General features: G+C 46.3%; 1 protein-coding gene across 1 annotated transcript in view; it reads right to left on the reverse strand.

The window, feature by feature from the left end:
* Abca13 (ATP binding cassette subfamily A member 13) overlaps positions 1-24,927 on the reverse strand; it is a 267,945-nt gene that overhangs the window by 98,262 nt on the left and 144,756 nt on the right. The window contains exons 26-29 of the mRNA XM_087196525.1: positions 24,427-24,535; positions 6,240-6,294; positions 4,469-4,646; positions 1,462-1,577 (exon numbers count right to left, since the gene is read on the reverse strand). Of these exons, the coding sequence (XP_087052651.1) occupies positions 1,462-1,577; positions 4,469-4,646; positions 6,240-6,294; positions 24,427-24,535 (458 nt within the window). The remainder of the gene's footprint in view (positions 1-1,461; positions 1,578-4,468; positions 4,647-6,239; positions 6,295-24,426; positions 24,536-24,927) is intronic.

The raw sequence follows: 24,927 nt of genomic DNA on the forward strand, positions 1-24,927 counted from the left end.
GTTGGCCTAGGACTGTGCAACAACACAACAACACACCCATGATCCTCCTGAAATCTTCTGGAAAATGTAGTTATGTACACAGAAAGAATTCCTAATTGGATGAAAAGTCTTAAAGGGGCTCAGGATCAAATCAAGGTCCACAGATGTCTCAAATCTTGTTTTGTAAGTTTCTAACCATTTGAAGTTACGTTCTTACCATAGTTTCTGAAATCTCCTCCTTAAATTTTAAAAATAATTTTACAGTGAAATCCATTCTCCACACATTGTTAGGGGGATGCCACAGAACACTCAACTGGATCAATAAACTGACATCAGGCCGTGAGACCTGGAGATACACAAACACGGATCTTTACATAAGAGCGCATCAGTGTCAAACAAAGTAGGATAAATATGTACTATACGTGTTGTGTCACTGAGGACATACTAGTTCTAAAGAATAAAATAATTCTAGAGATGACAATTATAAAGTTAAATTAACCAGACTGTTGAGCCACTGTCCACTAAGTTTGTACGAATGACCTAATTTCATCTCTACAGCAACAGAAACACCATTTATAGGGAAGAAACCAAGGCTGAGAGAGAGGAATTAACCTTCCCAAGACCACATAGCAACATCAATAGTAGCCAGCAATATCGACAGTAACCAAAAACGTATTTTTCCCATGTCCCTAGGTGTCTTTCCACCTATCCATCCTCCATCAATTCATCCACTTCATAATTCTGTGTACTTTCAGTAAAACCGTGCACCCTAATTAAATGCTTTCAATAATACTGGGTCACTGACAGAACAGCAAAGTATACAGTTGTTATTTTAGTTGTGATTTTTGGTTCACAGCTGGAGGTTTTATTTCAAAACTAGGCTCGAGTCCTGATAAGTCAGAGTATTATTTCCCCTACTATGAGAAAGCAGCTCTGACCCACTCAGCCGCGCGGAAACTTCTATGCCTGGCAGAGAAGACCCAGACACCCCCGCCCCCAAATGCACACAAGTCAGGGCACGGCGAGCCGCGATCTCGGTGAGCATGTGGAGGGGGAATTTATACAGCGACTTCTGCCTCTGCCATTTTTCCTCAGCTCAAAATCAGACCAAGCTACCAATATAGAGGAGGGGGAAGCACTCCAGACAGTGTGCGCAAGGGCTCTGTCCAAACGCAATTTCAAGCCCACAATCAACGGCCAAGTGAGAGCCCGGGGATCACCCCACCCCACCCCACGCCCGCCGCGAGGCCATCTAGCCTCGCTGACAGGCCCGGCACGGTCTCCTGATGACCGTGGCCCCTCCCTCCAGGGCCACTCATCACCCGGCTGGGGCTTGTTTGTTCCGCGCCGCCAGAAGCCACGTAATTGCTTGAGAAGGGAGGAAATCACGGAGCCGACAGCAGGTTCAAAGCCATCCTGAGGGTTTTCTCTTTCAAGAAACAAACTATAATTCTGCAGCAGCGTTTCTCATCACATACCCACCCGAACAGAGCCAGCAGGAGGGCCGTGGCTGCCAGGTTCTCGCGGAAGGTGAAAGCCGTTAACTGGAAGGCAGCGATGACTGAGACACACAGGCACGAGGACACCAAGTAAAAGAGCTGAGGAAATAAAACCAACAAAGGCAGAGGCCGTTAGAGATTCACACGGGAAGTACCCTGCTCGGGCCACACCCTGCTGCCCCCACGTGGCGTCTGTCACTAGACTCTGCCCTGACTTTTAAATGAGGTCATTAAAGTGGAGCCTGGTCCCCTATGAGTGTAGAGGAAATGAGGGCCAGGAGTAAGGCCCACGGCTGCGATCCCAGCAGAGGCAGGAGCATTACAAGTTTGAGCCCAGCTCAGACAACTTCATGACTTTTCAGACCCTGTCTCAAAATAAAACTTAAAAAAGCCTGAGGAGCTGAGCATGGTGATGCATGGCTGTAATCCTACCACTGGGGAGGCTGAGGCAGGAGGATCACTGTGAATTTGAGGCCAGCCTGAACTGCATAGTGAGACCTTGTCTCAGAAACTAAAAAAAAAAGTGTGTGTGGGGTGGGGTGAGGATGTAGCTCAGGAGGAGGCAGACGAAGGGGTGGGGGACTAGAACACAGACACACCAAGGGATGATCCTGTAAGGACAATGGGAGAAGACAGCCATCCACAGGCGGTGGAGAGAAGCCCTGGGAAGCCCACTTGCCTGTACCTGAACCACGGCCTTCCCACCTCCAGGACTGTGGGGGGTGCCGTGGCCGCCCCAGCAAGCTGGCACAGTCCCCGCCCACCTCCTTTGGGAAGGATCGAGGGCTGCAGACACTGGTGGAGCCCAGGACAAGCTCCTTCCCTACCTCCCACCAACCTCCCCTGCAGCTGCCCCCACAGGCCAGCAAGCAGGGCCTCCTGGGGCTCTCACAGACACAGTGCCGTCTTCTGGGCCACTGGCTGTGCAGCTGTGCCTCGGTGCCACCCTGTGACTGGCTCGCTCTGCTTATAGGTCTCAGCTTCAACTGCACTCGCCCTGGGGCTCCCACTTCAAAGTCCCCCCACCCCACCATCCTCTTCTATCTCTCGGGTGACCCAGGCATGAAGCAGTGGTATCCGGCACCGGTGATTTATTTGCTTGTTTTCTGATTTTTCTATGAACAGAGAGATCTTTGGTTTACTCATGACTTCAGGACCAACATTTCTGTGCATGTGGGTGGCTGGAAAAGAATGAGATAGCTAGGGGCTGATAAAGAGCAGAAACATCTCGTACAGAGCTGGAGGCCAGAGAGCCCAAGGTCACGGCCCCCCAGCAGGTGTGTTGTCTAGAGGGTCTTTCCCAGCCGGGAGGCAGCACCTTCTCACCCACTGTGTGCTCACATGGTAGAGCGAGCTCCACCTCAGGACTCCATGGCTTCCAAAGAGCCCACCCCCTGGGCCAGCACACTGGGGACCTGGCTGAAGACTGGCTTTGGGGAGCACACACGTTTACTTTAGAGAGAGCTGGGACACACCTTGCGCCCCAGCGGATCATGAAAATGCTCATTCCATGCACCATGAAATGCAAGGGGCAAGGATTGCTTGGATAATCATAGAGAAGCAGTCAACCAAAGCTGCAAATGTTCTGTCCTTAACCCCAGGGCCAGGCACCCCGGGTAAACCAGGGCCAAGGCAGAGTGAGGGATGCAGAGCACAACCTGAGGACGCAGGCAGGAGGAAGCCATGGGGCTTGGGAAGCTGGGTGTGGCCCTGGGGCCCAGACAGGTGCTCCTTGCAAGGCCTCATTCTTTCCTGCTGCAGCCTTCGCTTCTCCCTGGGGATGCTGGGGCCACTGGGCGATATTAAATGGCCGATGTGGGGAGCAAAGTGGCCCAAGGCCATGCGTGCTCTGGAAACAATCTGAACAGGAGGCTGAGGCTGGCACTGAAATCCTGCTCAGCCCAGCGAGCAGCAGAGTCTGTCAGTCACTTCCTCTCTCCCACCTCTGAGCGTCCATGGTGGGGTGAGGCCTGGGGCCCAGCACCTTCGTGCCTCTTCAGAGATTCATTCACCTCCCTCCCGCATGCTGACTGAGGCTGGGCATGATGCACAGAATCCGGAAGGCTGTGCTGTGGGAATCCCCACTGTCGTGACTGTCACTGGGAAGGTTTGAATTGAACTCAAAACAGTCAGTCAAACTCCTGAAATACTGGGGTAACTTATGTGTGACCTGTACAAGCTATACTTTAAAAAAAAATCTATCTTACATGATTGAAAGGAAATAAATCAGCTAAATTCTAAGCCAGCTCAAAGGCAAAAACATTATAGAAGAGCAACAGGTTAAAATGTCAGGTGCTGTACAAAATGCAAGGCAGCTGGTGCAGAACCTGGCCCCTGACAGTAAATGGGAGGCCTGGCCTGCCTTCCTCCTGGACCAGAGACTTCCGGGATCATCCAGAATCCCACGTATAAAGGCAGGAGGGTGACTGAATCACATTCCCACAAGAAGGCCAAGACAACTGGGAAACAAAGAGAGTGAGTGTTGGCCACAGAAGGGCATGGAGCACTCTGTGGATCATGGCAGATGCGCTTCTGAGGCAAGATAAACATCTGGAACTCTATCTATGCACGATAAACATGTCTGCCAGGGAAGAACTCCAGGAGCCTCTGTCCTGTCCTCGCGGGGACTGCAGACATGGTGTGGGGGTCCCTGTGGGAAATGTGGGCTCCCTCACACGAGGCAATGAGGACAAATCATTCATGAAGGACAGATCCTTCCTAATTCCTTCTGTCATCTTGCCCTCCTCTTCTTCCAAAAGAGCACTTCGAAGGTGACAATTCTCTCATTTCCTAGCTTTCCTGGGCGTCTCCAATTTCCCAGATCTGCAGCTGAGGTCCCCGATCCCCCTACCCAAGCCAGCCTGAGGCTCTGGTGGGCATCACTGAAGGTGGCTGGGCCTGAGATGTCCTCCCAATACAAGCAACCCTTCTTTGTGGCCTGTCCCAGGAGGCCACACCCTCCTGCCCCTGCCCCATGCACACAGGCCTACCATGTCATACAGGAAGTGAGTGACCCAGTACGTCCTGTAGCCAAGGCCACTTATGTGCTGCAACCTCTTGGCTCCGGTCACCCTGTCCCTCACCACGTTGCTCCCGACGCTGGCGGACAGGATGGAGAATCCCAGCACAATGCACAGGGCCACACCACACTGCCGGATGCTCTCCAGGCTGCGGGCAAAGCACAGCAGGTCCTCAGGTAGGAGAGGAGGGTGTGGTCCTCTCTGCTGTTACAGCAGGGCTGATGACTGGCCAGGCGTAGGCTAAAAGTGCGGCTCCCCACACTAGAACCCCGGCACTCTGGAGGGTGGACCACTGCTCAGAAGTTGGGGAAGGCATCACCGAGGAGCAGAGCCCCAGCATTTCTGCGTCTGCTGTCTAAGTCTGCCCTGGAAGCCGAGCCTGACTCCTCGTTAGGTGAAAGCCATCCCCACAGTAGCAGCGACACAGTGTGGGCTCTGCCTGTGTTGGGGTGAATTGGTCACAGCAAGCCTGCCAGTGAGGGCACTGGCGACAGGTCCCCCGCACTGTCCCGCTCCAACCAAGGAGATCCTGGAAATGACCGTGGCCATGCTGCAGCCACATATACCACACGCTCCCCTACAGACTTTTTAACTGCAGCGTTAGCAACACCTTCGTGTCCAGCAAGTGCTGCCAGCCTCCTCTCTGTCCTGGTTTTAGGGACCTTGGGAGCAAATGGTCTTTCCAGTGTCCCACACAATGAAACCTTCTCTGAATGGAACCACGTTCTGGGCTGCACCTCCTTTCCCCTCGTGTCTCATTCATCAGCCACTGCTGCTTGGACTCAGGCAGCTGTCAGGGACTATGAGAGGTAGAGTCTTGAATATCAGTGTGTGAAGGGCAGGGCAAACTGGGACCCATCTTTCCTGCCACAGTAATGACTGGAGGACAGAATTAAGGATTAAGCACGTTGTGGCCGGGCATGCTACACACAGGTACACACCTGTAATCCTAACACTCTGGGAGGCTGAGGCAGGAGGATGGCAAGTTTGAGCCCAGCCTGGGCAACCGAGCAACTTAGTGAGACCCTGTCTCAAAATAAATAAAAATAAACAGCCAGCCGTGGATGTAGCTCAGTTGGAAGGATCTGGGTTCATTCCCAGTGTCATTTTTTTTTTAAGCATATCATATCATGTTCCTACCTTGATAGGCAGGCTACAAACAATGCCCTCACTATCAAAGCAGTGTTAAGTTTGTTGACAATATGACACAGAAGGGAGATGGCAAATACAGAGGCTGTGCAGAAGACTGTACCTTGTAAGAAGACAGTGGAGAGTGACACTACACCCCTCCACTGGGACAGCAAGGCGTCTCCCACAGGAAATGTCAGGGCGCTGTCCTGTTTACCTGTGTGTGTGCCGTGTGTGTCAACCAGAAAAACTGTCCTGGGTGTACCTGGGTACCTCCCAGCTGGGAGCATAGGGCAGCAGTAGAACACTTGACTGGAGGCACCAGGCCCTGGGTGCCACCCCAGCACTGCACTCGTACACACAAATGTCCTGGAAGATGTGCACCCCACGCACTGCCGGGAACTCTCTGCCTTGGGACAGTTTCTCCTTAGAATAGGGCTGCATGGTGGTCCCATCCACTCGCAGCTCAGTGGCTGCATCTCCTTCCATTAACCTTCTCCTCCCACCCACCAGGAGAGGTCCAGGCCCGTGCACACACTAACTGCATACATCTCTCCTAAGAGATGTTGGCACAAAGATCTTCTATGCTTAGGTTTCCACCCTTCCCACTCACATCTTGTCTTCATTCAGCAAGGCCCCTCCATATGGACGGCTGTACAGCGTTATTCCTGTGAGGAGAAAGTTGCAAAGTGAGCCTTGAGCCTCTCCTGCCCAGTGAGTCACGGCCCACCCCTAAGGCACACAGACACCCCATGCCCAGCTCCTGCGTCCTTTCCCCAGGCCCCTGTCCACCAGCAACCCCAAGACCGGATCCCGCTGTGCAATTCAGCCATTGCGTGCTGACACTGCTGTCATTGCTAACGCTGCCAAACATAACTGGTTAACGATACATGTCACCAATGCCACACATGCACTGTACATGCGTTATATGATGGGCACTGTACTCACGTGTTACATATTATGCACCATAAGTGCCCCAATACCCCGGGATAGTTTATGATGAAGAAACAGACTTAGGAGATAAAAGCATGCAAAGGAGAGTATTTGGTAGCAATCAGGTCAATATTCAATTCGCCTCTGCGGAAAGCCAGCTTAGAGGGGAAAACTGGACCACTTCCTTTGGCCAACTTTTAGTTGTTTGGCTTTGCTTTTTTCAAATGCTGGCAGCCAATAGAGAGAAACTGCCACCAAGTTATCAACTAACAGGGTTTCATTGTGAAGGCAGCTCATAATAATACATAGCGTGGCATCCCTTGCCCAGCATGCCCCAGTCCATACTGCATGGAGAACTCTGAAACTTCACACAAGTGATTTGTATCTCGCCCTAAAGACTCTGCGAACTGTGAGAGTAATTAGATTTCTGCTTCTAATTGGTTGCCTCGAACATGTGGAGCTGAGTGGCTTATACTGGAGGCAGCATGAAGGCCCCAATCCTTGCTCTGTTTCATGCTGTAACTTCTGTGTTTTCTTCCGCTTCTCCTGACATGCCTTTAACTCATCTGTATTTTGCAGTCCCTTATGAAGGCATAGTAAGTCCTTCCTGAAACACCACAGGGTATAAGGAAACATAAATAAATTAAAAGCTACAGTCTTAGAACAGACCTCAGTTCTCTGAAGTCCCAGCAGTCCTGCCCCGACGCCCTGACATTGCCAGGCTGCCGCCTGCTCCCTCCATCACACCAGCCTTCCCAGCCCCTTCCCTGGCAAGCTCAGCTGTGCGATAAGGCAGGCGAGCTCTGCTCATAGCAGAAAGAACAGTGGGAGGCATTTGTTCAGCAAGTCTCTTCTACAGTCCTGCAGGACAATTTCTGTGATTATAAATTGATATTGTCCAGACATTCTACTCCTGGCTCCCAGTGTGTGGGCCTAATGCCTGCTGCCTGGTTTCCTAGATCCCGGGCTTCACTTCCACATCCATCTCGGACACAGTTTCTGGAGCCAATGCCTGCCTGCCTGGACCAGAACATCTGCCAGGCTTTCTTCCCTTTGTCTTCCAGTGAATGTGACTTCTGGCCTCACTCCTCATCGTACCTGCCAGTCACTCTGTGGACTAACTAAAATGCTGCCTCCTGAAGCTAGCAGCTAGCATTTCACCTGACAAGCAGCCTGGTACGGACCACTTGGCTATGCGAAAGCCAGCTGACCTCAGCAGTGCTCACAAAGCACACTGCCCAGGGTGATGGGTGTCCCTGCAGGTGCTGCAGACAGCGAGGGTGGGTCTGCAATGTTGTGTGCTATTCCGGGTGCTGCGTATGACTAGGAGAACCCAGAAAAGTGTGGTTAGCTGAGTGTGCGAGATCTGGGAATTATATTTTCTTTGGAACATAGGGGAATACTGGAATTGTTAAACATGAAATTGCACACACACACACACACACACACACCAAGAGAGTATGAACAAATGTAAAATATCACGTATACAAGGAAAGAGACTTGCTCAGTACTGTTTTGGAGAGAGAAACTCATTGGAGAGGAAGGTTCCAACCATATCACCAAGCATCTTTAAAATTAAACTGTGATTGTTAACTACAGAGCCTTCCTGACTCTCATGACTTAAATTCTACAAATAATCAAAGCCCAGGGGGTCCTGGGAACCTCGACATCAAAGCAACCAGGAGTGCAGGAGGCTTGGGAGCCCTCAAGGTGCCGCTGGTATCTGAAGTCTCCACGGGGACCCCGCCTTTTGATTTAACCGAGCAGAGTGGCCAGCTACAGGATTGCATTCAGCATGCAGCTCACCCTTCTCCCCAGGAGAACACAGGGTCCCCATCTTTTAACCATACCTTTGGACCTGCCTTCTTACCCCACCTCTTCCCTCCGAAGCACTATGGACTTTGATTTGTGGACCCTGTGCTGACTGCAGTCAGTCGATGGCAGAGTTGAAGGACAACTTCATGTGGCAGAAGTGTGGGTTTGGCCACAGGCCTCCGCTGGCTCTCCTCACCCCACATCCTCGGGCCCCTGGGTCCTCCCAGGCATCCTCTGATGATCACAGATCCACCCCACACAGCTCGCCCCATATTCTGCAGGCTCATGAGGACCCCTCCCTATGGAAGGCCTGCAGAAGTCCTCCTCATCCTCCAGTCTTTCCACACGAATGACTCCGTGGTCCTCCCATCACCCAGACTCAGAGGCGAAGGCTCCTCACCCCTGCCCCACACATTCCAGGAGTCCCCACATCTGCCACACCCCTCTCACCTCCATGCACAGCAGGGGCCCTGCCCAGAGGGCCCTGACCCAAGTCACCTCTACCCTGCCTCCCCAAGTTCACAGTCCCTCAGCAGCCTGGGAAACTTCCAAAAGGAGCAGGAATGCAAACAGAGCATTCATATTCTCCTCCTAGACACAGGTGCCCTTTTCAGAACAGCCCCACACTCATATTGACCTCTTCTCTCTTGACCTCATCTGAGACCCTGGGACACTATCGTTTCCCCGACCCTAACTACAGACTCCTGTCCCCTCTCCTCAGACTGACATCTTCTGTCTCAGGTCTCGCTGATGAATCTCATGCCCTTGTCTGAAATCACAATCCCACTTCTGTGTTGTGTTTCCTGCTTCACTGAGGTACAGCTGATGAATAAAAAATGTAGACACTGTTCCCAATGTACAATGGGCTGGCTCACAATTTTTCAAATTCATGGTGCGAAAGAGAGTTCAGTAGAGTTCATACTTCAAATTTTGAGATTTAGTCTCTTCCTGGGACAGCAAAAGGATGCTCTCTCTGGATGCTGGGCAGGGGCAGCCACTGCACCAGGTCCTGGTCACCCCACAATCACAGAGGGTGCCAGGGGGACCAGCACAGGGCGCCAGATACAAGGCTATACTGAGTAGGATAGTTGTATTACATGCATTTCCCACTTATAATATTTTCAACTCACGATGGGTTTATGGGACCTAACTCCATCATTTAATCATAGAACCTCTGTATTTAAAGTGTATAGTGATGTTTTAATTACATATAAGTTGTGGAATGATTATCACTCAAGCCAATTAACATATCTACCACCTCTCCTATACTGTTAGGGGAATGTAAATTAGCACAGCCATTATTAAAAACAGCACAAATGTGCCTCAAAAAATTTACAGCAGAACTACTGTACCACTAAGGGATTGATGAGATTATATCCAAAAGAAATAAAATCACTAGTTTAAAGATATCTGCACCATCACATCTATTGAAGCATTATTCACAATAGCCAAGATATGAATACAATCCAAGTGTTCACTGAGAGATGAATGCACATAATGTAGAGTGTCCATATTCATTATACACATAAATATTCACATCTATTTATGTATGTATATATATATATTTCATGTATCCATTCATCCACTGATACAGATATATAATATACATAAATACACACATATATATGTGAGTATATATAGGTATATACATTTTCTGTATCCATTTATCTATGGCTACACACTCAGACACACAGTGGAATATTATTCAATCTTTAAAAAAATGAGCTCCTACCTTTCACAATATCATGGATGAAACAAAGACACTATGCTCACCAAAATAAGTCAGAGACTGAAAGATGAATTCCTCATGATCTCACCTATACATGAAATTTCAAAAATCAAAGTCATAAAAATAGAGAAAGAAGGTGTTTATCAAGGGTCAGAGGAGGGGTACATGGGGGGATATGAGGCAAAGGGTAGAGACTTTCAGGTAGAAGATGAATTCAAGTTCTGGAGACTTAACGTTGCAGACTGCTATTAATAACACTGTGTTGCTTATTTGAAAGCTGATGAAGATAGATCTTTAGTGCTCGCATCACACATGCACACAAGAAAGACGAATTAAGCTGGCAAGAGGACAGCAGAGAAGGGAAAGGAGAGGCATTTCTCAGGCTCTGAGGCCTTGCTTACTTGTGAGCAGAGAGAAGTACCCAAAAGTAATAGTCAGCCCTCCTTAGACACAGCTTTCACATCTGTAGCTTCAACTAACCATGAATCAAAAACATGCAGGAAGAAATGTACTGAACTGAATGGGTGCAGACATATTCCCTTTGTTATATTCCTTACACACTATAGCCTAACAATGATTCACAAAGCACTCGCACTATTTTAGGCATTGTAATAATTGTTATGAAAAAATAATAATAATAATTGTTATGTTGTAGGCTTAAAACATCGTCTAAAAGTCTCTCAGGCTGGAAGGCATGGCCTGGTTGGAAGAGGTGGTTATTGGGCCCATGATCCAGAAGGGTGGAATCTTATCCCCAGATCTTCCTTTTTCTCTCTGTTGCCTGGTTGCCATAGGATGAGCAGTTTTCTTCCTCCACACTTCCACCATGCTATTTCTGCCTTGGAACCAGCCCACCTTGAACTGAACCCATTGAAACCATAAGCAAAAATAAACCTTTCCTCCTTTAACTTGTGGGTGTTAGGTATTTTGTTCTAGAAACAGGTAAGTGACTAATACTGCAATTTAGAAATTATTTAAAGTATATGGATAACTTAGTGACTTTCTCGTTGCTGAGACAAAATACCTGACACCCATAGTTAAAGGAGGAAAGGTTTATTTAGCCCACAGTTAGTAGAAGTTTCAGTCCATAGTTAGCTGGCTCCAAGGCAGGGCGACATGGTAGGAGGGCATGGCAGTGGAGGAACAGTCCATAGCAGGGCAGACAGGAGGTAGCAGCAACCAGAAGGCCTCCCTTCCCCTTTTATCCTATCCAGGCTACAAGCCTTTTGTGTGGTGCCACCAATACCCAGGGTGGCACTTCCATTATCCACACCCAGATCTACATTAAAACAATTTAGTTATCACACACACACACAAACGTAAACCTAGCATCACACACTCTAATTCAGCACCACACACCCATGATCCAGCCACCTTCCAAAAGCCCCACCTATGACAGCATGAGGCTTTGGGGGGACATCTAGATGACAGCTATAACAATGGAAGACAGAGGCATGCCTAAGTTATCTGAAAATCCTCCACCAATGCCCTTGTATACAAGGGTGCTGAACAGTGAGTATTCTGCTATCTGTAGCAGGGAAGGATCCTGGAACAAATTCTGCACAGACACCAAGTGATGACTATCCACACATGAATCTGTGGTCATGAATTACATGCAGTTTAGGACATTAGGTTGTTTGTGTAAATTCTCATTCTGTCACATCAGGATTATTATGGCCACTTCAGAAGAGGCACCTCAAGCATAGGTATCTGAAGAGCATCCCAGAGTCTGACAACTGTGACGAGCTAGGACTCAAGCCTACACCTTCAGATGTCTCGATCTACTTTCCTACAGGCATGTCACACACCTCCTCAGCACATGCTTCTGACTTTGCAAAGAGCAGAGCCACTCAGGAGAAGGAGACAAGGCTGAAGGTCAGACACCTCTGCCCTGCTTATGGTGCAAGGAAAAGCTGCAAACTCTCTTCACAGAGAGTTCAACAGTACAACTTTAAACTACCAAGGTTGGATCTTCACTTGACCAGGTTGCACCAATATCTTCTCTTACATTTAAGCCGATATAGCAATTGCGCAAAGATTAAAAACAGTGCTCAAATACGTCTTTTCTCTAGCCTCACTCTTCTGTTATGAATTTATCACCCTCCATGGTAGCACACTTCCTGGATTTCTGTCACTGCTTCAGAGTTTTAATCTAAGAGGCCAGGGTACATCTGGTTCGCATGTCACCGCAGAAAGACTGCCTGCTCCAGCCCTGAGTAACTCCCAACACACCAGTCACGATTCTGGGTGCTCTTACTCTGTAATCTGGTGGTGAGATTCGGTGCTGAAGACACCAGCAGAATCTCCATGCATCAATCTATAAGTCAGCCTGTAGTGTTCCAGAATGGTAGATTCTTGCAGAAAATAAAGCACCCCCATAATGGTCCAGGCCAGGCACACCCTCACATTTCAGAGGCAGAAATGGAAGCTGAGGGAAGAGACAGAATAATGGAGCACAGAACTCCCTGGCATCTGCAAAGCCAGGCCTGTGCCTCTCCTGGCAAATCACCCATCACCATGCAAAGGCTCTGCACCTGGATTAGGGCCCTGTCCAGCCAATTGTGTGCACGGCACAGAACAGAAAACCTTACCTGCAGCAGGGGTGACACAGAGAAGCCTATGTATTTCGCAGGAGGAGCTGCAAGAGGGCCCACGCCTACGACAGCCACCAGCCCTTTCCCAGCCCTTGCACACAGATAGAAGCCTCCTGGGCTCTATCTGAACTGGAAGCCAACACTGCAAACATCAGAACCCATGAACTACTGTGTTGCGTCTTCCTTTCTGGGGCCCTCACTCGGATATCACTCACAGGGCTACACCTTTTCAGGTGGCACTGACTGTACTGTGATTAACATATGCTGCTCACAGAATAAATATTTCAGTATAATGCAGTAAGGAAGAGTGCATGCTGCACACAGCCCAACAGGGCATCCTAGCATGGGCTCATCCTGCCCTGTGCTCAACAGATGCCATGACCAAGGCACCTGTAACATCCAACACTGTTCAAAAAGCCAGAAAATCCAGGGAGCTGAGGTATGCTTGCAATCTCAGCAGTCCTGGAGGCAGAAGCAGGAAGATGACAACAATTTAGCAAATTAGTGAGACACTGTCTCAAAATTTTAAAAATGAAAAAAATTTTTAAAGGGTTAGGGGATGTAGTTCAGAGTGAGGGCCCTGGATTTAATCTCCCAATACCACACACACACACACACACACACACACACACACAGACACACACACACTCACACACACAGAGGAAAGAATATTGAGTGCTTTCACCATAAGAAAATATGAGTGCTGGAGGAGGCAGGCATGTTTAACCTGATGTGAACATTCCATGATGTGTACATCTATTAAAACATCACATGTGTTATGGCTTCTGTCTAGATGCCCCTCCCCACAAAGCCTCACACAGTCATAAGTGGGACTTTTTGGAGGTGGGTGTGTGATACTGGGATTAAGGGTGTGTGATAACTACACTGGTTTAACACAGTGCTGGGTGTGGATAATGGAAGCCCCGCTCTGGGTATGGGTGGCACAGATCAATGGCTTGTAACCCGGATGGAATATATAAGGGACAGAAAGAAGGCAGGCTCACTGCTGCTGCTGCTTGCTGCCTTCTGCCTGCCATACCATGAACTCTTTCCCCTTTCTGATGCCTCTCTGCCACGCCACCTTGCTTTGGAGCCAGGCAACTACAGACTGAAACCTCTACAAACTGAGCACCAAAATACTGTAAACCTTTCCTCCTTTCACTTGTGGGTATTGAGTATTTTGTCCCAGCAATGAGAAAGTAACAATGACAATACGGTTTTTATGAATATACTTTTATGTTTTTATGAATCCATTTATAAATCTATGACCACTACCACTCAGGTAAAACTTACTTTACATCTGTTCTTCCGTTTTCAAAATTAAATTAAAAACTCTCTTTTAAAATTAAGATACAGAGAAAATGAGAGGGCCTTAGGTCACAGGACTTAGGACTGAACAGCACCAAGCAAGCAGGATCTGACCATCAGCCTGTGGAGCTAAGTAGAGGTCTGTCCCGGCTTCTGTGAGACAGCAGCATGCCCTAGTGAGGATGGGGCGAGTGGCATCCTGCCTTCCTTCTCTCTGAGTGGTGGAAATCTGGGCACCGGACACTAACTGGGTTCATGAAGGATGCAGGAAAGATGGGGACCCCCTCCTGCACAGACTGAGGTGTGGGCAGAAGTGTGCTGCTGGGGCGATGAGGAGGTGGGGGGCTGCCCCCGGACAGGACCATGAATGAGGTCAAGACTGGGCAGAGCTCGAGTCACCCGGAAGGGAAGGAGAGACTCGGGCAGTTCCAGGGCAAAGGGCAAGTTGAAGAGCGCATGGGGTCCACCTGTGCACAATGAGCCCAGCGACCCAGGCTGCCTGCTGGCTGCGGGAGGGAGGGGAGCGCTCTTAGCCAGAGCAGGAGAGGCGGAGTGAGCTCTACCCTTTGTAAATTTATTTTTTATTAGTTCATGTCTGCAGTACAAAATGACTGCATTCATCATGGGGCCCAGGTTCACGTACACACCACATCTTATTTCTCTTTATTCCCCTTCTCCTCCCTTCTCACCTCCTCCCTCCATCTCAAGATCCCCTTCCCATTTACCAAAGATCTGTCTCCCTCTTTCCGGCTGTCTATCTTGTCTTTTGTTCTCTAAATTATTTATACTTTGGGTTTCTCATATAAGAGAATTTATGAGATATTTAAGCTTCTGTGGTTTATTTCGCTTAACATTATGGTCATTAAGTGCATCCATTTTCCTACAATTGATGCAAGTTTATCCTTTTTTATGGTAGAGTAGTATTTCATTGTGTATAACTGCCATTTTTTTTTAATCTTGCAATCTGGGTTACTGCTACCTTAGATGTTTTCAACATCCACATTTGTTTTTAGTAGCAGCTCTGCAGAGCTACATATACTTAAAAACCAAGTTAATATGTCTTTAAACTGGGGCTAAGAAGATTCTATGTGTATTTTGGAAAAAGTGGATAAAACCTGGTGTTATTTAGATAAATGATCTGCATGTGCATATTCTCAAAAGGAAAATTTAATGAGTGGAAGGAAAATAAAAAAGACGCGGGGGGCGGGGGGGGTGAGCACTTCCCGAAGTCTCACACACCTCTCATGCCTCCCCTTGATTAGGAACAGCAAGGCTTTAGGAGCTGGAGCCCCTTCTATGGTGGGGGGCGGGGGAGAGAAAATGCAGCTTATGGGCTGCTCACCCATCAGGAGCCCTGTCTATGTGACTTCTCTGGGGACAGGACCCACTGTGGACAAGGTGCAGACCAAGGGGTTATAGGCAAGGGTCAGGCAGGGAAGGAAACTGAGGCAGAGGAGAGGTCTAGGCACCAATCTGAGGCCAGCTGAGCAGAATGAGAGGTACAATGCCAGTTTTCGGAATCTCCATTTAATCCATTTTGTGGGAGGCCTGGAAAAGCATTTAGAGTCTTTGATGTCCACAATGCAAAAACCACTTTATTGTAATGAACAATCTCTGTAATTGGGTAATTATTTTCATTGTCAATGTGCACTCAATGCTCTATTTAGGTAACAATGGTATTGTGAGAGGACCTTGTGCTGGGTGACATTGGGAGGGATCTTAAAGGAAAGGGCCACATTTCAGCCTCATGCTGGTTAGAGAGAACTCTCCTCTCTCCAACATCACTTCAAAGGTTTGCAGAAATGACGTTTTGAAATGTACCTTGTGGGCGTGTTTGAATCATTTTTCTTTGATTGTTCTTGTCACTTATATTCTGGCTTCTCTGTCTTCTCTGAATTGGCCCACAGCAATGTATAACTGTGTAAAATTAGTTCTGTCATTTAGTATTCTCATTATGGCAACATCTGCTATGGTTTCTAGAGTTGGTATATTTGTCATTTGTAAAAACACACATCTGTGCTTTTGTCCTGCATCCATTATGACAGCAAGATACTTAACACATCCACAAGCCCAGCCATCACTTGAGGGCTCGTTACTCTTATATAATGTGTGACTCTGCAAGTAATAACACCCAGATGTCTGTAAACGGAAAGCTTCACCTTAACGTCAACATGCATGGAAAAGTTTGTTCTTATAATTGATTCACCAAGACTCATCGGTGACATGAGAAGAGTAGAAATATTAACTCACTCAGACAACATTAAGACAAATATGTGAACTCTTCATACTAAAAGGTAAATTCTGTGGCCTTCCCCTTGCTTCCTACTCTTAATCTCTCCTGGAAAAAGATGTGGGTTTTTTTCTGAATACGACGATTTATTATAACTCTCACTGAGAAATTAAAGCCAATTATAAGGAGGTCTTGTATTTTAAAACAGGGTAAAGAATAAAAACAAATTGTGATCTACTCCAAAAACAATCAGAAGTAATCACTGTTTGCACTTTGTGCTAATTATTTTCTTTGGAGTTTTCTGTGTACATACGTTATCATTGAATATATTATCATTCACTTATGTTTTATGTTGTTTACCTTAATTTCATTCATGGATCATTCTTGACCTATTAATATTTTGCCACATGGAAGAAAGGTATATAATGTGCTTCATGCAAGTTCTTCCTTTATCCTGTGGATTTTATATTATTGTTGTCTTCCTTTGGGTTAACATCTCAGATAGCTGTCTGAGAGCATTCTCTTTTACTAACAATACATCTACTTGGGGCTGGGGATTTAGCTCAGTGGTTCCACTGCCTGCCTCGCAAGCTCAAAGTCCTGAGTTCAATCCCGGGTACAAAAAAAAAATACATCCACAGCATATTTTTTAAATCTACCTTCTATATGAAGGTATCTCTGTGGCCCATTCACTCGATAGGCAGCATCTGCAGTGGGTACGGAATTTGGATGTATATTTTTTCTTTCCAAATTCCATACACAGTATTCTATTAGCCATTGTTTTTGAGGTGGCAGGCCAAAAAATATCACACTCCAAAATCCAGTTTAAACAACCCCAAACATGTGAGTCCTTCCTCCCACCCCTGGAATGCTATTGATATTTGTATGTTGACTTTGTATCCTGCTATCTTGCTAAGTTTGTTTATCAGTTCTAGGAGACTTCTGGCAGAATGGTTTGGGTCTTCTATGTAAAAGATCATATTGTCTGCACATAAGAATAGTTTGATCCTGCCCTTCCTATACCTACCGCCTTTCCTTCTCTTGCCTGATTGCTCTGGCTAGTGTTTCCAATACTATTTTGAATAGGAGTGGTCATAGTGGACATCTTTGTCTTGTTCCTGATTTTAGAGGAAAAATATCCAGGTTTTCCCCATTTAATATGATGCTAGCAGTAGGTTTTTCATAAATGGCTCTTACTAGGTTGAAATAAGGCCTTCTCTATCTGTTTACTTCAGGGCTTTGATCATGAGAGAATATTGAATGTTGTCAAAGGCTTTTTCTGCATCTCCTGAAATGGATCATGTGATGTGTTTGCTTGCTTCTGTTTATGTGATGTGTTACATTTATTGACGTGCATGTGTTAAACCATCTGGCTACACACATGCAGAAGGCTGAATCTAGACTCATATCTCTCACCACATACTAAAGTAAAATCAAAATGGATCAGACCTAGATATTAAAATAAAAATACTGAATATGGTAGAAGAAAAAAATAGATAAAACTCTTAATGACATAGACATATGCATGGCCTTCCTGAATAAAACTGCAGTTGCACAAGAACTAACATCAAGAATCAATAAATGGGGTCAGATCAAATTAAAAAGCTTCTGCAAAGCAAAAGAACCAACAGAATGAAGAGACAAGTTACAGAACGGCAACATATTTTGCTAGCTATTCCTCAGACAGAAGACTAATATCTAGAATTATAAAAGGTAGACTCCCAAAATAAAAGATCCAGTTAAAAAATGGGCAACTGAAATGAGCACACACTTCTCAGAAAAAGAAATGCAAATGGCCAATAAATACATGTCAAAAAATTCAATATCCCTGGCCATTATAAAAATGCAAATTAAAACAGCACTGAAATTCTACCTTACTCCAGAAAGAATGGCCATCAGCAAGAAATGAAATAATTACAAATGATGGTGAGGCTGCTAATGCAATCTTGAGCAAAAATCACTAAGTTAGAGGAATCACAGTACTTGAATTCAAAATATACTACAAAGCCATAGTATTCAAGCAGCATGGTATTAGCATAGAAACAGACACATAGACCAGCGGAACACGATATAAACCTATACATCTATATTTAACTAATTTTTTAACAAAGGCATTCTGATAAGGTTTTGGGAAAAGGACAATATCTTCAACAAATGGTACTGGGGAGACTGGATATTCACAGGCAGAAGAAAGAAACTTGACACCTATCTCTCAACATATACAAAAATCAACTCAAGATGGATAGAAAATTTAAATGTAAGACCTGCAACTATGAAACTACTAGAAGAAACAATAAGAAAAACACTCCATGACATTACACAGTGCAAAGATTTTTTTTGGATAAGATCCCAAACACACAAGAAACAAAAGCAAAACAAGACAAATAGAATTACATCTTCTGCACAGACAAAGAAACAATCAACCAAGTGGAAAAACACTACAGAATAAGAGAAAATATCTGAAAACAACACATCTGATAAGAGATTGATATCAAGGATATATACTCTATAGCAAAAATTTAATTAAAAAATAGAGAAATATCTGGCTAGCTATTTCTTGAAACAAAACATACAGATGGCCAAAGGTATACAAAAAGTTGCTCAACATCACTAATCATCAGAAAACACAAATCAAGATGAGATATTGCCTTACTCCTGTTGGAACAGCAATTACCAATAAGACAAAAGATAACAAGTGTCGGTAAAGGTGTGGAGAAAAAGGGACACTTACACACTGTTATTGGGATGTAGATTAGTACAGTTATCATGGAAAACCCTATGCATGTTCCTGAAGAACATAAAAATAGAACTACCACATGACCCAACAATTCCACTTTCAGGTATGTACCCAGAGGAAATGAAATCAGTATGTCAAGAGACGCCTGATGCCCTTGTTCACTGCAGCACTATTCACAATGGCCAAGATGTGGAACAAACCTATGTACCCACTACTGATGAATGGGTAAGGCAAAATGTAGTGCTTATTATTATTATTATTATTATTATTATTCATAGCATATTATTCATCCATGGAAAAGGCAAAACCCTATTATCAATAACATGGATGAATGTGGAGATCATTGCATTAAATGAAATAAGCCAGGCACAAAAGCCAAATCCTGCAAGATCTTACTTACACCTGGAAGCTAAAAGAGTTAATCTCACAGAAGTTAGTCTGAAAGTGGTTACCAAAGCGAACTACTGGGAAATGTATGGAAGAGGAGACAATGGAGAGAAGTTGGAAAAGTGGCTATAAAGTTACTGTATTAGTTAGCTTTCTGGTTGCTGAGACACAGTACCCAAAACCCACAACTTAAAGGAGGAGAGATTTAATTTGGCTCATGGTTTCCAAGGTGTCAGTCCATGGTAAGCAGGCTCCAAGGCAGGAACATCATGGTTCAGGGTCATGGTGGAGCAAAGCTGCTCACTTCATAGTGGCTGGGAGGCAGAGCAGGAGAACAGGGCCAGAGAGAAGGGACAGGGACCAGATGTACACCCCAAGGTCACACACCAAGACACATCAGGAATGTGCTCTACCAATCTGCTGGGTGTTTCTTTTTTATTATTATTATTCATTACTTTTATTTTATGTCATGTTAGGTGTTTCTTAATCCAGTGAAGTTGACATATCAGGGTTAGTAGTCACAGTTACAGAGAGTAGAAATAGTTTCTGGTGTTCTATAGCACAGTAGGGTGACTATAGTCAATAATACTCCACTGGATATCTCAAAATATCTAGAAGAGAGGCTTTATAATGAATGAGATAATAAATATTCCATGAGATGAATATAAATATTTGATCATCACACAATGTATGCATGAGTCACAATATCACATTGTACCCATTAATGTAGACAGTTATTTCATGTCAGTGCCTAAAGAAAAATTAAAGGACACAGAAGAGCTTCTTCCAGCTCTGGATGCAGTTGGTCCTCCCTAGCCTCAGGAGCCAGCTGTTGTCTGCCTTGTCCCCAGCCCCACTGAGGGGACTGTGGGCCCCTGGCTCCTATCTTCCCTCTTTGTCTACTTCCCTTCTCCATGATGAACATGTGAATCAGCTATGTCTCCCAGTTCAAACACAGCTGCACATGCATCACCTGGGACACTGGAAACTCCTACTCTCAAGTTGCCCAGATCAATCAGACCAGAGTCTCTGGGTTTGCAACAGAAATCAGTATTTTTAAAACTCCCAGACGAACACAGTGTGCAGCCGGTTGGACCATGGTGTAGGAATGCCCCTGTGCCACGGCCAGAGTTCACTCCTCTCCCATGGCTGTGCTTGTTGGCAGAATCCCCGGGCTTGGGTGTGAAGGTGAAGCAGTTTAACTCCAAGGCTGGGAACTGTCATCCCCACCTCCACCACTGCCTCACATAGTGCAGGAAGAGCACAGCGCCCGTCCCCCTATGCTGTGACTGTCGCTTCCTGGAGGATGTTCCCTCTTACCTGCTTGGGAACTAATGTGTTTGATTTTCTCTTTTGATTTATTCCTTTCATTTTACTAAAGCAAATTTCCTCTCATGTTCATTCTTCTACATCTCCCCTTAATTTTAATCCAATAAGTATATGCCAACTTAGAAAGTCGTAATGATAAAAGCAGCACACATTTACTTTGCTGCACACTTATCTTTTTTACAGAATGTAAACATAGTACAAAGAATGGTACCAAGGATCAATTATTTAAATAAACATTTACTGAAATCCTCTTATGGATAAAGACTTTAGAAAAACACAAACATCCATAACATAAACACCTTCTGTGAGGAGTTTACGTTCTTATTACCAAAGACAGAGGTGCAAACCAATAACGGCAATGAAAACCACTGAGTGTTGTAATGAGCTAACAAGGTGTCTTGAAACTATGTTATGATACATGAACACTTCTTGGAAATGCATGTGGGGACGAACTTTAGAAGCTAGTGACTGGGAGAAGAGAGATGAAGCCATTAAGTCATTTTGCAAGGGTGTTAAGGATCCTGATGGAAAGCACAAGGTCCTGAGTTCAATCCCTGGTACCAAAAAAAAAAAAAAAAGAAGGATCCTGATGGATTTACGAGACACCTGAGTCAGGCCTTGAAGTTGAGCAGGAGGCAGGCCTGGTGGTACACATCTGTAACCCAAGCACTCTGGGAGGCTGCAACAGGAGGATTACAAGTTCAAGCCCAGCCGGGGGAATTTAGTGACTTAAAAAGGCCCTGTAGTTCAGTGCAAAGGTTCTGGGTTTGATCCCCAGTACTGAAGAAAAAAAAACAACAGTTGAGCGGAAACCCACGGGGTGCAGAAGGGTTAGGCAGCCCAATAAGGAGAGGAAGCTGAGGGACAGCTTGGCGTCAACAGCCCCTTCCCTGAGAGAGCCTGGGCCGCACGGCAGCTTGCAAAGTCCTGCGCTGGGCAAGGACGAGGACAGTTGCAGGCTGTACCAACCACACTTTGGCAGCAAAATGTCAACGTCCCGATGGTAGTTCACTACCGAATGAATATAAGTGGATCTGACCACCCACAAACGTGCTTCCGGAAGGGAGGGAGCGGAAAGGGGTGCAGTCGAACACCCGTCCTGGATCCCGAATCTGTGTTTGTGGTTCTCATTAACAGATGCTGGGGCAGCAAGAGCAGCTGATACCTCCGTGTCCCCTCCCCGCGGCCTGGGCAGCGCCGCCGAGGCCTGATAGGAGAGTCCTGCACTGCAGTCTGTCGTCACTGGCGGCAACTCCCAACACAGCTGCAGGAGTCCTGAGCCTCTGTACCACTATATCCAGTTCATTTAATATTTCTGAATGTTCAAAATACACCTCTTCACCTCCTCAGCCTGCTGAAGCTTCGCGTTATTCCTTATTTCACACATGTGCACACACAAATACTCACAGGCACACACACACACAGTTTCCTCATCCTTTCTCTTCTGATTTCCATTCTCATAACTATCGCATTTGCCCTCGGGTCTGGCCAGGTCCCTACACTCATTCCCCTGATGACTCTGGAGTCTTCTGCCCCTTCCTGCCTCCCCACCTGGGCCCGAGCCGGCTCTCTCCCCACCTTCCGCAGCCTTCCCCGCGTCTCTGCCCCAGGCAGCACCTCCTGGCACCTTCAGCAGCCTGGGTCCTCGGGGTGAGGGCTCAGGGTGAACCCCTATGCGGCTGACTTTCTCCCCAGATCCCTGAACCTTGCACATTGTCGCTTCTATGGGGCCAGGGCCACCATCTCTGACCCCGCGCAGGCCACCTTCCCCTTCCTTGAAAACAATTCTTCCTCTCAGCATTGCCACGATGTCCCTGAACTGCACAGAAAGTCGTTTCACAGAAAGCTGGGACTGGTGTTTCAGAGTCTTACATCTCTCTGGCCCTTAGCCCCAGCACCACGACCTTCCCCACCTTCACTGTTCTCTCCCCATCTCGCCTGGCCTGGCCCTTCAGTAGCCCCTCCACTGGTACCAGCCCTCCCCTTCCACCATGGCTTCTAGATCATTCTTTCTAACTCATACCTTTGGCCCTATCAATCGTATCCCTGGTATTCGGAGAGACTGTCCCACGACTATTAAGCCCGTACTTCTCACCCTGTCAGTCCAGGTCAAGCAGAATTTGAGCTCAGCCAATCTTTCCAGGGAGATCAACAGTTATTCCCCTGTCCTTGAAGTCAACCCAGACTCCTCACTGTCTGCACACGCACTGGGATCCCTCCTCAGTGCCGGCTGGGCGTGCAGCTTGGCAGTAGAGAGCATGCTCAGCAAGAACAAGGTCCTGAGTCCCTGGCCACGCCTGGAAAAACAAAGACCTGTCTTGCGGTGCCCAAGCCCAAGCACAGCTTCCTGACCACACATATCTGCCGCCTGCTGCAGGCCTGAGGCAGTGTGTCCTCAGAAGGGCCCTCTACGCATGCAGCAGAAAAGCCAGGGCTCCTCTTAGCTGGGCTTAGAATCCAGTCACGGCCCGTTACTAACTTGCTGGGGCCCACAGCTGCTGCTTTCTCGGACATCTGCTTTCTAGTCAGCAAGGTAGGCAGATATTACCTTCTTCCAAATTGATATGAACATTAAATGAGAGCGCAGATGTGAAGTATTAACAGAGTCCCGGTACATTTCAGATCTCTCATACACACCCTCCTCCATATGACTTTAGTGTATCTTAGTCACACACATTTTAAATGTTTTATATTACTCACTGTCATTATGAAATTATTGCAGTGCCACAAAGTCAATTTATTTTAAGAACTGGTAATAGGCAGGGGGTGTGAGTCAGTGATAAAGCTCTTGCCTAGCATGTGCGGGGCTCTGGGTTCAAGTCCCCAGCACTGAAAAGCAAAATTGTCAAGGGAGAGAAAACAAATACGGAAAAGTGAAGTGACATTAGAGTGAGGTGAAAGCATGTGAGAGTAATGGCAGAGGCGCCTCGGCTCAGGGACTTAATTCTTTCCACCATGCTGGTCGCAAACCAAATTGGACAAGAACCAAATCAAATTCAGTGGTGCGCTTCACTGTTGAGGTTTTGGGGAAATTTGACTCCATTCTCGTCCAATTGGGTTTGTGACCAGAATCGCGGAAAGATGAAGTTTGTGAACCGAGGCACCACTGTGTTCAGCATTGATCTCTGTGTAAATTAACACTTCAACAAATGTATTTTGTGGATAAATTATGATGGATATGGCCTGTTGTTGCTAATATTTCCTGTTTCTTTTTTAACTAAAACTGAATTAACTTGATAAATTATACCTTATCCATTCAAGTAAAGCAAATAAAGCTTCCCTTGAACCAATAAATTGGCTCTGTATTGCAGAAGTGGACCTGTGTCATTTACCAAAATAAGAAAGCTTCGATCACCAACCGTGGATCAACACAGATAAAAACCAAGTGACAGTGTTCACTGTGATTTGTGCTCTCCTTTGCAGCATTCCACACAAGTGTCCTTAAAATGGGAATTTGCTCTTGCTTCTGTAAGAGGTCAAATAGTCACTAAATTCTCATGTGGCCTTTGTCCCTCTCCTTGAGGGATGAGGCCAGGGTCTGCAGAAAGTCTAGCGTCTGCTGGGAGGCAGACGCAGGGAGCACCTACAGCCCTGTGTGTCTTTCCCTACAGATCAGCTCCAGGCAGAAACCTTCCCTCTGCTTCACTTTCCGACTCCAAATTCATTTCTGCTTCTGTCATTCTAAAAATATGGTTCATTTGAAAGCAGCCGATTCTAATGCATGAAAAATAACCTTACCGTACTGTCTCCAGTCCACAGCAGGGGGCAAGTGTCTCCACAAAATGAGATTGTTCAGATGATTTAAGTAGGAAGGCAGGGAGTGAAAGCTCTTCTGATTATACCACACCTAAAAAAGAAGTAATTTAATGGCTCTCATGAAATGAGTTCTTCAGTCCCTTCTAGGATGCAGGCACTCGTGTGTCAATTAGCGTCAACAGCACCTGAGAACAGGGCTCCGATACTGTTTCCACCTGGCCGATGCCGAGCAGTCAGCTCCAGGCTGCTAATTTCATATTTATCTCAAGCATATAATTTACAGCTAAAAATAGATTAATTTTCCCCAGAACAAATGTGAATGTTGCTCTATAATTATAGTCTCAGAGGCAAAAGGGAACCGAAGCCTGTCATTTTTTTTTCTTTCTCAGTTGGTAAGCTAATGAAATTTGACCTACAAATTAAAAGCATGGAAAATGATCAGAAAAAAAAGATTACTTTCCAATTAATAACTTAATGCAGAAT

This window comes from Heterocephalus glaber, unplaced genomic scaffold, assembly GCF_053883595.1.
Source record: "Heterocephalus glaber isolate CG9 unplaced genomic scaffold, H.glaber_assembly_v1.0 deba00001610, whole genome shotgun sequence".
Lineage (NCBI taxonomy): Eukaryota > Metazoa > Chordata > Mammalia > Rodentia > Bathyergidae > Heterocephalus > Heterocephalus glaber.